The sequence below is a fragment of the Limulus polyphemus genome, unplaced genomic scaffold (genome assembly GCF_000517525.1).
Source record: "Limulus polyphemus unplaced genomic scaffold, Limulus_polyphemus-2.1.2 Scaffold1781, whole genome shotgun sequence".
Classification (NCBI taxonomy): domain Eukaryota; kingdom Metazoa; phylum Arthropoda; class Merostomata; order Xiphosura; family Limulidae; genus Limulus; species Limulus polyphemus.
The window spans coordinates 161792-174313 of record NW_013667391.1 but is presented as its reverse complement, the minus strand read 5'-3'; the positions used below and the strand labels follow the sequence as shown (position 1 = coordinate 174313).

The 12522-nt window shown below is 34.6% G+C and overlaps 1 protein-coding gene across 2 annotated transcripts in view; it reads right to left on the bottom strand.

Annotated features, from left to right (window-relative positions):
* The window catches only part of LOC111087137 (glutamate receptor-like), a 60017-nt gene that overhangs the window by 12542 nt on the left and 34953 nt on the right, over window positions 1–12522 (bottom strand). For both annotated transcript variants that reach the window (XM_022392724.1, XM_022392725.1), the window contains 2 exons: window positions 12091–12276; window positions 2650–2732 (listed from right to left, as the gene is read on the bottom strand). In XM_022392724.1, coding sequence (XP_022248432.1) covers window positions 2650–2732; window positions 12091–12276 — 269 coding nt within the window. The remainder of the gene's footprint in view (window positions 1–2649; window positions 2733–12090; window positions 12277–12522) is intronic.

Here is a 12522-nt window from a genome sequence, read left to right as displayed (position 1 = left end):
AAGATGACAAAAACAAGATCTTGAAGAATCTATCTATCCTCTATGTATATAAAAGAGGAAGTTTGTTTATCTGGTTCGCTATATAAAACCAAACGGTTGAACTTACAAATTTTAAAATATTTATAATAACCAGTTTTTTTACAAGAAATTTAATGGCGCTATTTATTTTGTATTTGGTGTAGTATTTTTCTTTGATGATTAAATTATCTTTTTCTAGACGTTTTGTACTTTTTTTACTTTTTTGCCTCAAATTTTGTATTTATAACATAAAGATATCTTAAATATTAAATAAGTCTTCTAATTCTTCTAATTTGTGGTTTATCCGGGACATTTGAAGTCGCTGATGTTCATTATTAAGAGTACAGTGTATTTCATTTTAGGATTTTATTGAAGTAGACAGGACATCATGGAGTCAATATAGTAATAAACACTAATTACATCATCAAGATTGAAACCACCTCTATTTCAGTTGTTGTTCGTTTATCTAAGTGGAAGAAGCCATAACTCGAACATCTTAAATGAAAGCATTCTTAGTAAATCAAACAGCCAATTAGAAACAAGTTGTGGATCTACCATCTTCAGAGTGAAGGATTCTGGCTTACCGTCCAAAACCTTAGAGCTTATAAGGTTTCAAGAATTGTATTTGTCCGATTCTAACAACTTCGACAACGTTGTACTGGTTGCATTGACAGAATTCAGAAAGGGAGAGCGAAATATTATTCAGCAGGATAATGTGCTGTGCTGCAGCCCTACTGCACGATATTCTTGACAGTGGATTGAAAGAAATAACTGTAGATTTCGCTTCGACTAGCATGAACCCTTATTTTAACTGAACAACCTTGGGACGTTTCAGAAAACCGCTGACGGACATTCATTACCCTTGGTGCTGTTGGTGGGACGGTCTTTTCCTCTAGATATGTACCACAGTTTGATGGCAAGTGTTACTGGAACTTCCCGAGCGTGATTAATGCCAAAAGTAGACCCATTTCGTGTTCTTCTTATGGTGTACTATCTCAGTATTATAGATACAGTAATGCATACCTCGTTGTCAGGGTTAGTGTTTTAAATATAACATTGACCTGGAAGCCATAAAGTAAGCTCTTCTCTGGATTGCCGAAAACAACGAACGAAAAATAAACAGTGCCACCAACATAGTATTTGCGACTGACTCGCACGCAGTACTACATAAGATTAAAAGTGGTTGGTTCCCAGATCTATGACAGAAAGTAAAGCAACTGCATGGTAAGACCATCGCCTGGGTGAATTTGACAGGCCATGCAGAGGTAACGCTAACAGAAGAAGTTGACAAGCTCGCAAGGAAAGTCCCAATATCAAACTCTGCACAACTCTACTGGCACGATATCGACGTCCTGTGCATTAAAATGGTGAAGGAGGTAACCATGGAAGGTCTTCATCAACATTCAGAGAGAATGAGACTACATGAAAATAAAATACATGTTGTGTAGCTAGGAAAAGCAAAAGATGGGGAATCAAAAGGACAGTATACGGCCAGAAGGTCATTGGTAACATCAATGAAAGTACCCTCTTCTTTATCCTGGGAGGCAGCCAGTCTTCTCACGAGGAGTCAGTGCTTCTTGGAACAGTCTCCTGTTGCTCAATTCCAGCACAGTGGTGTTTATTTACCTCAAAGTGAATTAATTCAAATGTATCTGTTTATTAAATAACGGTGTTATAACGGTTGGCTTTATTCCATAAAAGGAATATCCATTGATTCTATCTTTGATAGTTATCCTTCCTAACCTTTAACCACAGGGTTATTAGAAAGTTTTCTTATCCTTTGTTTTATTATTATAAATGTAATTTTTGGCCGCAGCACACAGTTTAATGTTTTCTTTCATAGAAAGATATTATATTATCTTTTAAATATAGAAAATAATTTCTTTATCCGTTTTTATGAACTGTCAAGTATTCAACTTTTTTCCATTTTAATGTCAGTATAAATCCTTGTTAAATTTGTTGAATTTGCTGTACAACAGACGTTTGCGTTTTAGAACTGAAAATATGTTGTTGATTTATTAAAAAACCGTGCATCGACGTGCTAATATGAACGTTTTCTCAACTGGCAACGTACTTTTGTCTCTGTTTCTTCTTCGGTGAATTTTGTGAAAAAAGTATGATCTTCTAAATAATTCTTTAAGTACGTTTTTATGAATTATTTTGTTTCACATTTTGTCTTAGATTTTACAATATATCTTTAATTAAAAGAAGATTTTTCTCCACTATATCAGGGGCGTCGCTGGGCTGAGTCTGTGCTATGGATATATTTCACAGTGCCCTAAATCTATCTTACACAAACTATAACAAAATACTTGAAATCATGTTTGAGAAGTAGCTGCTTCTTGGGGTCCAAGTCCCGAATCTTTTCGGTAACTAATGATGTCCTTGAAGAGTACCTTACTTCAAATAAAAAAAAAAGAAATTTTCAACCTGCAAAGTCTGTCTAGAAATCTACCTTTATCCCTTGGGCACCTTTGAAATAATCTGTAGAGACATTGTATTGTAACAGGAAGACTCTGACCAAGAAAAAAATAAGCCACAAATGGTAGATGAATAATTGACGAATAACTTTTATATAGAAAAAAACGACGAAGAAAACACATACGTCAACTTGTTTAACGACGAACTTACGTGAAATTGAGAATTTCTGACATAACCTTGACGATTTCAAAAGAGTAACCCTCTTGATGCTCAACACTGACGTACGGTGGATTCTGTAAGAAACCACAAACTGATTGGTTGTACGAAGTTTGTTACGTAGCAGAATATCTGTAATGTAATTCATATATGTATGTATTAAACATATTGAAAGAAACGTCATATATATATATACGTTAAACAGATTGAAAGAAACAGGAATTGTTTTTAGTTTTCTCAACGTAAGAAATGGCTAGTAAATATTTAACATAAAGAACATAAGAAAATGGCTTCATAATAATGATCTCTGCGTATAATTAGCGTTTTGGCCGTTCATCCAAAATTCACTAAGAATCTACTGAATGTGTCGTCTATACATATTTCAGTAATAAAATTATTCTAAATAGATTTTACCTCTAGCACCCTTATAAGACACTGGTCAGAAAACTGGGCACTTATCTCACCCTTCAACCCTAATCGGTTAACTTGATGACCAGATCTTTTCTGTTTTTTTTTGTTTTTTTTAGGATGGTAGTAATACTAAAGTAACAAATAAATATGAAATTGTCAGTTTATTTAATGGATATTATTCCATCAAGAGTCAAAAAGCTAAAAACATCCTCAATTAAGTGAATTAAAAAACTTATTAATTTTTCACCCCTAGTGTAAAAAAATGAGAAATTATCTGGTTATGATAATGTGAAAGTCTCAGTTACCCCGATTTCCTCTCAGAAGCATGGGTTTGTTTCAAAAAGAAAGAGATGGTACACAAAAACGTATAAAGCAAGTAGAGGCCTAAACTCTGTGATAAAACTCACGTAGACAGCAGGTGTTTTCTTCACATTTTTATAAAATTATCTGAAGTCTAAGTGATTTTTATAACAAAATTTAGGTCTATTGGACTGTAATGTTTCGCTAGCTTTTGATATTTAAACCGTAACTTATTCGACAACTATCTTTATTTACAAACACAATAAAAGTTAAAATTGGAACAAGAAAAGTGTCTGTAATGTGTCTTTAAGTACAGACGAATTGTAAGTTTTTAAAGTTTCATTATAGACAAAGTTCTTTAACTTTAAAGTTTATTACCAGTCGAAGAAGTTTAAATCTTAATCCTAAATCTTTATGAAATTGTTGAAACCTATAAAAAAAATCTTATACTTACATCTCAGCTAAGTCTTGATTTCAAGCAAAAGCTAGCACAATCGTTAAGAGCTATAAAATCTTTCTAAGATAATCTAATCTAACCAAATCTAAAAACAAAAATCGATCTAAAACAGAGAAATCGCCCTTAAATAAAAGTTGCCGAAAACAAAGAAAATATAGTAATATATACAATTAGGTGCACCCCTTTCTAGGTGCACCCGCTAACACTCAAATCAACAAGAGGATATCATAGCCCTCGAAACATCATCCTGTTTAACCGCGAGAAATGGTCACTGTCGCTTTCTATAATGTATCGCATGCTACAGTAATTGTTTTCTAATGAAGAGCACCATGATGACTCAGACAGTCATGTGAATAACTAAAGTTGAGAGAAACTTAGTGGCTCTCTCGTTGTGGATTAATACCAACTTGGAGTAAGCAGAAATGTTGAAAAACATTATCTAGTAACTGAGGTGGTAGCAAACATATTGTACTTTCCTGTACCACATTTCTACTCCCCCTTTAAATTCAGGCCGACTTGGTAGATCAAAACCATTTAAAATTAACTCGTAGATGTGCCAAGAAACCAGCGTAGCTTGCTCTCACCTATGTAAAAACACTTGCCAAGTAATAATACGGATACGTTAAACAATAAAACCAGCATTACACAAACATAAAAAATGTAAATAATAACCCCCGTAACATAGATAATTTATCCCCTTTAAGAGAAGCTAGCTAACAACAATGAATTACAAAATTATACCCCTTAACAATATATGAACATATGAAATATAAATATGGGGCACTTTAACAAAGATCCATACAATACAAAGATAACCCTTTAACACAAATATACATTACAGGACAAAATCCTTTAGCATTAATAAAAAAGAATCACAACACAAAATAAAGTAGCCCTTTAATAATACCCAAGCAAAACAAACTGTTTAACATTTACAGTAAGGCATTGTTAACACATTGAAAGAACGTTTTTGCAAAAAACTACAAACAAAACCCTTTTTAAAGAACATATATTAAAAGAAAATAAAACCCTTCATGAAGAACACAGAGAAATATATGTATGTATAAAAAAAACAATATTCTAATATACATTTATACACAAACCACGGCTACAATAAAAACATTTTTACCACTAATCTGAACAAAAAAAGGGAAAAATGGGAATGTGTCTGAGTAGCCACAATAACTTTAGAACTCTTGTTTCTGGATCAAGAAGTAAGATTTGTAACTAAATTTTCAGTGAACGTAAACTAAGCTGTGAAACGGCTGAAACATGTACGGATAACACCTTGTCTTTTCTCTCACCATTTGGGTTGAAAAAGTAGTTCAATCTGACTGTATTGTGAGGATTCAATCGTCGCACAATGTGCATCTATCTGTTCTTGAATATCGTTCTTTGTAAAAACTTTCTTGGTTGCTACCGACTCCCCAGTATCTACAAGTTGAGCTTTGTAAATCCTACCAAAAGAGCTAGTTCCAATAACTTTGGTATCAATGCAAGACACTTCCTGTTGTCTGTCAAGTTCTTAAAGTGGAGTTACCAAAACTGTAATCACCTTTTTTGTATAAGTGTAGAATCCTTTCTGTGTTCTGTCATGTGTCTAGTTTGAAGTTGCCAAAATTGTAGCCACCTTCCCTCCACATCTACACCTTCCATGACTTACTGCAGGTTTTAGGGTTTGTTTGTTTTGAATTTCGCGCAAAGCTACACGAGGGCTATCTGCGCTAGCCGTCCCTAATTTAGCAGTGTAAGTTTAGAGGGAAGGCAGCTAGTCATCACCACCCACCGCCAACTCTTGGGCTACTCTTTTACCAACGAATACTGGGATTGACCGTTACATTATAACGCCCCCCACGGCTGAAAGGGGCGAGCATGTTTGGTGTGACGGGGATTCGAACCCGCGACCCTCAGATTACGAGTCGAGCGCCCTAGCCACCTGGCCATGCCGGGCCGTTTAGGGTTTGATTTGTAACACTAATAGAATGCTTCACAACTGGATAGTCGAAAACAATATATCTAAAACGGCTAAGAATCTGATCTCAAGTAGCAAAAGTCGTGATTAAAAATATAAGGCTCAACAAGCTCCAATCTGTTAGAAAACGTGGTGAAAAGTGTATGTGAAAGTTGTAATAACACAGTAATAATGATTCTCTGCCCTAAAGTTTCCTTCAAAATTACTGCTGTGGTCAGATGTTATACAGATCTACATGTACTCACGCGTATTCAACCTGTATAATATAATCCCTACTATCTGTGAACAGCTCCGTTGACACAAGCATCCTCTGATCTTGAGCTTAACCTCTTCTGTGATTTGTCTGATATAACTCGAGAACTCTCCATATTTCAAAAATTATTTACCCGAGTTATTTCGGGTAAACCACTTCTCGCCGTAATTTTAATTGTTTGCCCGAACTTATTCGCATGTTAACATATATTACAATCAGTGCTCGCTTGCTGGCATTAAAAATGATATTTTTACTTATCTCTATTGAATTTATTCTGAATTGTGTATCATAATTCCGCTGGTGAAAAAATTTCTATTCTTTACTGTAGTTTTATTGAAATAATATATATCACGTATAAATCCAGATATGTAAGATTTATTTGTTGAGTATATCTTGTGCAGAAATATAATAACAGATAATAAAAGAACTTTTTGTTTCATTAATACATAAGTGTAAGATATCAAAAAGGGAAATAAAAACCTAACTTTTTTTACCTTATTTCCAAAACAAAGTCTGACGCGGAAGGAGTTAACCTAAACTTATCTGCCTTTCCAAGGTCATCATTGCTATGATGACTGCCCACAGCTATCCTGGAGCCCAGCCACATTTCTTTTCTCCTATCTGATTGTTATACAAAACAGAGCCTGGGTCCGATAGAAAGTAAATTGTGTGGCAAGACTGCAGAGTTAGATACCTACACTAGTAAAACAGGTTGGACACTGTGTGGGTGTTAACTTAAATTTTTCTGTCCATAGAAATTCATTAACACCAGTATATTGTTTCCTTTTCGATTCCTATCAGTTACAAATTTAGCACAGAGAAAGTGCAATTACAAAGCCACACCACTAAGGTGCTACTTCTTGCAACTTGCATTTTCATGCATTACTGCTGTGGTCAAGTACCATAATTACAGGCGTACGTGTACTCACGTGTATGTACTATTCTCATGGCCAAAATTAATATTCATCCTGTCATTACCTTGTATATCACTATATTATACCTAACAGATCTAGCCATTACTCTTACCTCTTTCCATAAAATCACTATATATCTGAATATTTCCATGTCCAAACTGAAACATTCTTACATTGACAACACAACATAAATAGTTACCAGCAGAATTGAGCTGAACTTAGATTTTTCAGCTAATATTTTCGTTACTAAGATTAATATTCATCCTGTCACTACCTCGTATATCAATACACACTCTCACAACAACGTCAACAAAATACAACTGTCCACAATAACTGTGCTATTACTGTCCAATGTAGTCACTAACCAAAAACCATCAGGACACTGTATTGCCTTATGAGTTGATCAATTTGCTTCAGTTGGCATCACAGAAAATTTAAACCATTCCAATGAAATAAGACCTATTCCATTAAAATTCACAGACACCTAACCTACTTCCTGTGCTGATAAATAACACACAGCAATCATTTAAATTATACTTAATTTTTACTAATGAGAGTTTTTTTAGCTTTGGTCTGCTTTGGAGAACTGCTGCTATTTAACTAAGGGTTAATGACTCTCACAATAACTCTAACTATTGTTTCACTGTCAAAAATTGCCCAATGGCTTGAAAAGTAAGCCATTGTAGGTGTTTTCTCAACCAGCTGATTGTCCTTGCTTGTGGTAATCAAGTGTAAGTCATAAAATGCAACCAATACATTGTTTTCAGATACTTCACCCAATATTATCCTGTTTGAAATGTTTAAGGGTGTGGTACAGACCTTCACTGTTCCACAGAACACCATCCTCACGAATGCCTACAGTCTTGCCTACTGGCAAAACAGCTCCTGTTGGTAAATGTCATTAACCAATGGTATTTTATGTCTCTCTCTTGACTAGACAGTATGCTTCCAATCATAGAGAAGCTCTCTACTGTCCCGCAGTTCTCTCTCTCTTCACCAGTGATTGTGCATTCTCTTGTTTGCTGCCAGAATTGTTTCTTGTATTTATCTCTTGGAGATGAGTGTGATATCAAATATAGCCATGGCTTTACTGTTTTGTCTGGTGAATACATTGGGGTCTTGTAAAGACTGCCCCACTTGGTCTTGGACATCCTAGACCATGTACCCACATTAATCCTCAGTCATGCGAATTCTACATGTTCCAAGACTTAACTTCAAGAGAAGGGCTTTGTTGGCCATTCTGGGTGCTCTAGAAACTGGAATTTCCCCTTCCAAGCAAAATTACACTATCCAGAAGAGGAATTCTTCCAGACATGGCCACCCTTTCTGAGCTGTCTTAGTGCCTGAGTCTTCCTCTAGGTTGTACATCCTCTGGCTTCTGAAATTTACCATTTCCACAGGTTTGGAGTCTTGACAAACTCACTAGAGAATGGAAAGTGCCCCACTGCACAAAAAATTCTTAAAACAACTATTTTTATTTATTTATATTTAAATATAACTTAAAAACAAAAAGGGACCTGTTGGTGCATATAGGCCATCCCATCCATAAAACTAAATTTCAAAATAAAAATAAAACACTCAAACCAGTTCTTATCATTCAAATATTTATCAAGCCTTTCTTTAAACTCCCTTAAATTAACTGCATCCATCACATCTGAGGGCAATCTATTCCAAATGACAAACATCAGGTTAGTAAGATAAAGCTGCCTTAGCTGAAGATGACCCATACTCTTCGAAAATTTATACTTATGTCCCCTAGTCCTACTATTTTCACTGTTATGTATGAAAAAAGATGATGCACCAACACTATAAATTCCTTTACCAATCTGAAATACTTCAATTACATCCCATCTAACTCTTCATTTTTCAAGTTCTGGGATTTTAACCTGTCCTTGTATGACAATTTCTCCATCCCAGGTATCATCCCAATAGCCCTTCTCTGAACTCTTTTCAACAATTCAATATCCTTCCAAACGTAAGGCACTCAAGAATGAATACAATACTCCAAATGTAGCCTAACCAATGATATTATAACCTCTTTAGAGTTGTAGTTCATATTTCTGTAACCTAAAATTATTTTTGCCCTGCCACTAGCAACTGTAAATTGCTTGGATAGCTAAAGAGACTAATGAACCAGAACACCAAGATCTTTTTCTTTCATAACACTATTAAGGTTTTTTTTTACATCCAAATAGCACTTATAATTTAAATTGTGATATCCCATATGCATTACTTTGCATTTATAAAATTAAAAGTCATATTTCATTTATTTGCCTAACTCAACGAATAATCCAAATCCTTTTGTAAAATAGTAGCATCCTCCTCACAGCCAGCAATACCCAAAACCTACCATCAGCAAATTTAGATAATCTATTGACCATTATTTCATCTATGTCATTGATAAATCAAAAACAGCTAAGGTCCTAACATTGAGCCCAGAGGTGCCTAACTTGTGACATTAATTCAATTTGGCTCGACTTCATTTATAACAACATTCTGTTTTGTTTCATCCAGCCAGTTTTCTAAGTAATGAATTAACCTATCCTCCACTCCTACAGCGATAATTGTTTAAATAAGCCTTTTATGTCGCACCTTGTCAAATGCCTTGTGAAAATCGAAATACATCAAATCCACACTTGTACACTCATCTAGTAAGTAATAACCTTTTCAAATAATATGAAAAGATTAGTAAGGCAAGATTTTTCCTGTGGTGAAACCATATTGACTATCCAACAAAATGAAAAATTTTATTGAACGACTTTGTAAACGTGTTTTATTTGACACAAACACAATTAAAGTTATAACAAGATTAGAGTCTCTAGTGCGTCTTTTAAGTGAAGAGAGAGAAACTGACTAAATGTCTAAGACCTCCAGTGGTCAAACATGATCAGTTCCAGTAATCAATTGAGTAAGCAACTGACAATTAACTGATCAATAGTGAAGAAAGTTATCCTTAGTAAATTATGAAACTTATGTTTAAATTATTAATTAACCGCATTTCTATTATATATTCTTTTCTTGTATTATCAAGAAAGTAAGTTATGTAAAACTCCATAAGAAATCAATACAAAAACGTTAAGGGACAAAAGGCACAGTTTGGTATGTTATGAATTTCGCGCAAAGGTAACCGTTCCTAATTTAGCAGTAAAAGACCTAGATGGAAGGCAGCTAGTCATCACCACCCACCGCCAACTCTTGGGTTACTTTTGTACCGACGAATAGTTGGATTGACCGTCACATAATAACGCCCCCATGGCTAAAAGGACGAGCATGTTTGGTGGGACGAGGATTCGAACTCGCGACTCACGGATTGCGAGTCGAGCGTCCAAACAACCTGGCCATGCTGGGCCCAAAAGGCATAAGCCTGCGACAGAAAAGAAATTAAATATGTAAAGTGTAAGGCAGTGTACATACACAAATAAACATCTTTATAATAACTGAAATTCTAGCATGACATGCACAATAATCAGTTTGTTCAATTATATGGAGCCTTACTCTAGAATTTTTTGTACCAATGAATTAACCAATTATTTATTCATTACTGATACTTAATACAGTAGTAATAATTATTACTTATTAGTTACCTCTTCTTCAAACTCCCTTTAAGAATCAAATGGTTAATCCTTTCTAGATCTGACTTGAGGATGTGGGTTGACAAAAGGGCAGTCAAGCCTTACATACACAATCGATAACATCACTGGTCCCGAAAATGATGGAGTAAGGCTCGATATAACTGAGCAAATTGATTACTATGCACGTCATGTGAGATTTTCATTTATGTACCAAGATTTCTTTTAATATATGCAGTGCCTTACATTTCACTTGTTCCTTTACTTTTTTTTTTTACTGTGCCTTTTGTCCTTAGGATTTCTGTACTGATGTCTTATGAGACGGTTTTTACATAGTATATCCAATAGGCTACATTTTTGTTAGTGAAGACAATATACTAGAAATGCATCTAATTACAATTGTAAACATAATTTTTAGAACTTACTAGTCAGTTAATTCCCACTTGCTTACTCGTTTAATGACAGAAATTGGTCAAGTTTGAACACTGGTGGTTTTAAACTTTTTGTCGATTGATATAACGCATTATAACTATGGTATATACCAACAGTGTTATTCCAATAAAATTATGGAGGACCATCTTCACTCAGGTAGTGTTAAAAGTTTGAAAATATTTCGTTTATTAGCCAACATGATGCGTTACCACTTGACAGTTTATATTTAGCAATATATGCAAGATCATCAAACGTTACTTTGCAAGACACGTGAAATAACACCACCCCAGTTTACTCAATGCTTCATCTATCGCAATGTATAATAGCAACAAAACAAGTCAGTTTGTTTGTTCTAGAGCAAACTCACACTTATCTATTTGCTGTGTCCACCAAGTTTAGCGTTGTAAGTCCGTAAACTTACCGCTGTACCACTGGGGACAAACAAGTCAGTAAAATCAACCAATTTCCTTCTGGTGACATTAAGACAGACATTTTGTTTGTTTGTAGTTAAACATAAAGCTACACGAAGGGATATCTGTTCTCTGTCCATCACGGGTATCGAAACCCGGTTTCTAGTGTTGTAAGTCCGCAGACATACTGCTATGCCACTGGGAGGCTTAAGACAAATATGCACTGTTATGTTTTAAGTATTCAAATGCTCATTATAACAATATATATAAATTATATTTGTATATATTACGTTCAATGTGAGCATAGTTAAAACAGTTAACTTGGAAATGTTGCACTACTACCAACAACAACAACAATTAAGAAGGATTGTTACAAACTGAAAATTTATTATAGATCTCTCATGAATAGAAGCTTAATTTTCCGTGCTATTTTACAATAATCATATGAGAGTTAAGGTTATAGAGCATTATGAAAAAGTTTGAAAATATTGCTTTTGAAAGTTTTATTTTAGCCATGGATAAAACACTCTCAAGTATGACATGCCTTGCTGAAAACACACTATCATGTGTTCTCAATTACCACCAGTATTTTTCAGATGGTCAACTGACTGATTTATTGGTCTATTTGATTTCTATTACCATATTAATATTTTATTTTTATTACCACACCAAAACTTACAAATATCATTCTTAATTTGGGATAAAATCTGTACTTACTTCTCGTGCTCCTATTCTAAGTCTCTGTCCACTCAGTCTTCTCGTTCGTTCCATGCCAGGGTTTGTTTTATGAATGCCGTGTTTCCTCGATCCGCTTGCGCTCATCTGTACCATTATGGGCAATTTATTACCTTCCTGGGTCAACTTAACAATATTGAAACCAAAATCTGGCGATACGGTGCAGTTCTATTGTATAGGATTTAGAAACACTAATCAAAACCCTTTTGCAGAAAAAAACGATAAAAGTTAAATAATAACAATGAATCTCTGTGTCAACCAAACCAAGTACTTTTTTTTACCTCCAGGAGGTACACACCCAGTATTTTCTCAACTCTTATAAGGAATATATGTGGAATATGCACTGTCTTATAAGGAATCCTAATGGTGTTCGTCAAAACAAAATCTGAAAAAAAAACTGGAGGCAATACAATA